Source organism: Bidens hawaiensis, unplaced genomic scaffold (assembly GCF_021521415.1).
Source record: "Bidens hawaiensis isolate Kalapana, Puna unplaced genomic scaffold, B.hawaiensis_p1.1 tig00029599_1, whole genome shotgun sequence".
Classification (NCBI taxonomy): domain Eukaryota; kingdom Viridiplantae; phylum Streptophyta; class Magnoliopsida; order Asterales; family Asteraceae; genus Bidens; species Bidens hawaiensis.
Genome location: NW_027494898.1, coordinates 73,025 through 74,616, shown reverse-complemented (window position 1 = coordinate 74,616; position 1,592 = coordinate 73,025). Strand labels below are relative to the sequence as shown.

The window sequence follows — 1,592 nt, the reverse complement described above, 5'->3', positions numbered from 1 at the left end:
TGTCGCATGGCGTTGACATGGATCGCACTTTCTTAATTCTTTTACGGCGTCCGTATGCATGCCTGTCCAGTAATAGCCGGCGTTGGTGATCTTTGCTACAACCATTCATGGTCCCTCATGCAACCTGCATATCCCCTCATGTATTTCTCTTATCAAGTAAGCAGCATCCTCAGCATCTACGCAACGAAGACTAGGCCCTAGGAATGATCTCCTATATAGGATTCCTTCTTTCATTTCGTATTGCAGCGCTTTGTGCCTTATATTTTGAGCTTCTACTTTTTTCCTTTGGTAAGAGGCCTTCTATTAGGTATGCTTTAATGGGAGTCATCCACAACTCTTCAGCTTTCTGTGTGATGCATACTTGTCTTGGCGGGACCTCTTTCGCCAGTGTTTCTACTATGACCTCTTTCGCTAGGTGTTCGAAGTTGGTTGCTGCTAATTTACTTAACACGTCGGCTGACTTGTTCTCACTTCGTTTAATGTGTTTCACTTTACATGACTTAAAATTTTGGATCAACTGTTCGGATTTTTCTAGGTACGATGCCATGACCTCATCTTTGGCTTCGTATGACCAATTAACTTGGCTGGCTATGAGCATTGAGTTAACATGTGCTTCTACGAGTTGTGCCCTAAATTTGTTAGCTATTCGCAGCCCAGCCATGAACGCTTCAAACTCCGCCTCATTGTTTGTACTTCTGAAATCTAAGCGGATGGCGTATGTGAATTCTTGTTTGCTTGGGATGATTAGCTTCAATCCATCCCCTGACCCTTCATCGTTGAATGCACCGTCGGTGAACAACAACCATGCTTCGTTTTCATCGACAGGCATGGTCAGTTTCTCTTCCGCTCTGCATTCTTCTTCTTTTTCGGAAGGTATTTCCGCGATGAAGTCTTCCAGGACTTGTCCTTTGATCGCTGCCTGGGCCTGTATTGGATAGTGTGTTCTCCAAGTTCGATGACCCACTTCACCAATCGTCCGGACAATTCGGGCTTCCGGAGTACATTTTGGATTTTGTAATTTGTCAACACATTGATTGTGTAACCGTGAAATTATCTGCGGAGACGTCTTGATACATACACCAGTGCCAGGACCAGTTTTTCCATGATGGAATATCTCGTTTCTGTGTTGGTGAGGGTTCTGCTAACATGTAACAACTCGGATTTTCCAAATTTATTTTTATTATCCAATACCCGACCCGCTTTCGTGTTCGGGTTAATTTTGTAAAAAAAATATCGCGTTTATCAAAAATATTAACTATTATTATATTATTATTTAATTAATTATATAATATATAAATATAACTTTCTTACCTTGGCAAAAAAAACCACCAAAAACCAAACTTTAACCCATTTATGTTTCCACTTTCAATATTCAGGGGCTTAAATGCAAATATTATATATTAATATATTATAATTCAATATCCATATCCTTTAACCCGTATACCTTTTTAACTCGACCCATATTTCAACCATTGACCCGTTTACATAGCTTGGACCTCAATTATCGGCTTTAACTTGGAAATTGAATCATGCTTTGTATTCATCTTGCCGTTTTCGGCCTACCGACACTTGGAATTAGGAAAGTGGATTGT

General features: G+C 40.3%; 1 protein-coding gene across 1 annotated transcript; it reads right to left on the bottom strand.

The window, feature by feature from the left end:
* Positions 1-211: 211 nt before the first annotated feature.
* LOC143579069 (uncharacterized) lies at positions 212-829 on the bottom strand. Its single transcript, XM_077062477.1, has one exon. The coding sequence runs from the start codon at positions 827-829 to the stop codon at positions 212-214; it is 618 nt and encodes a 205-aa protein (XP_076918592.1).
* Positions 830-1,592: the final 763 nt, after the last annotated feature.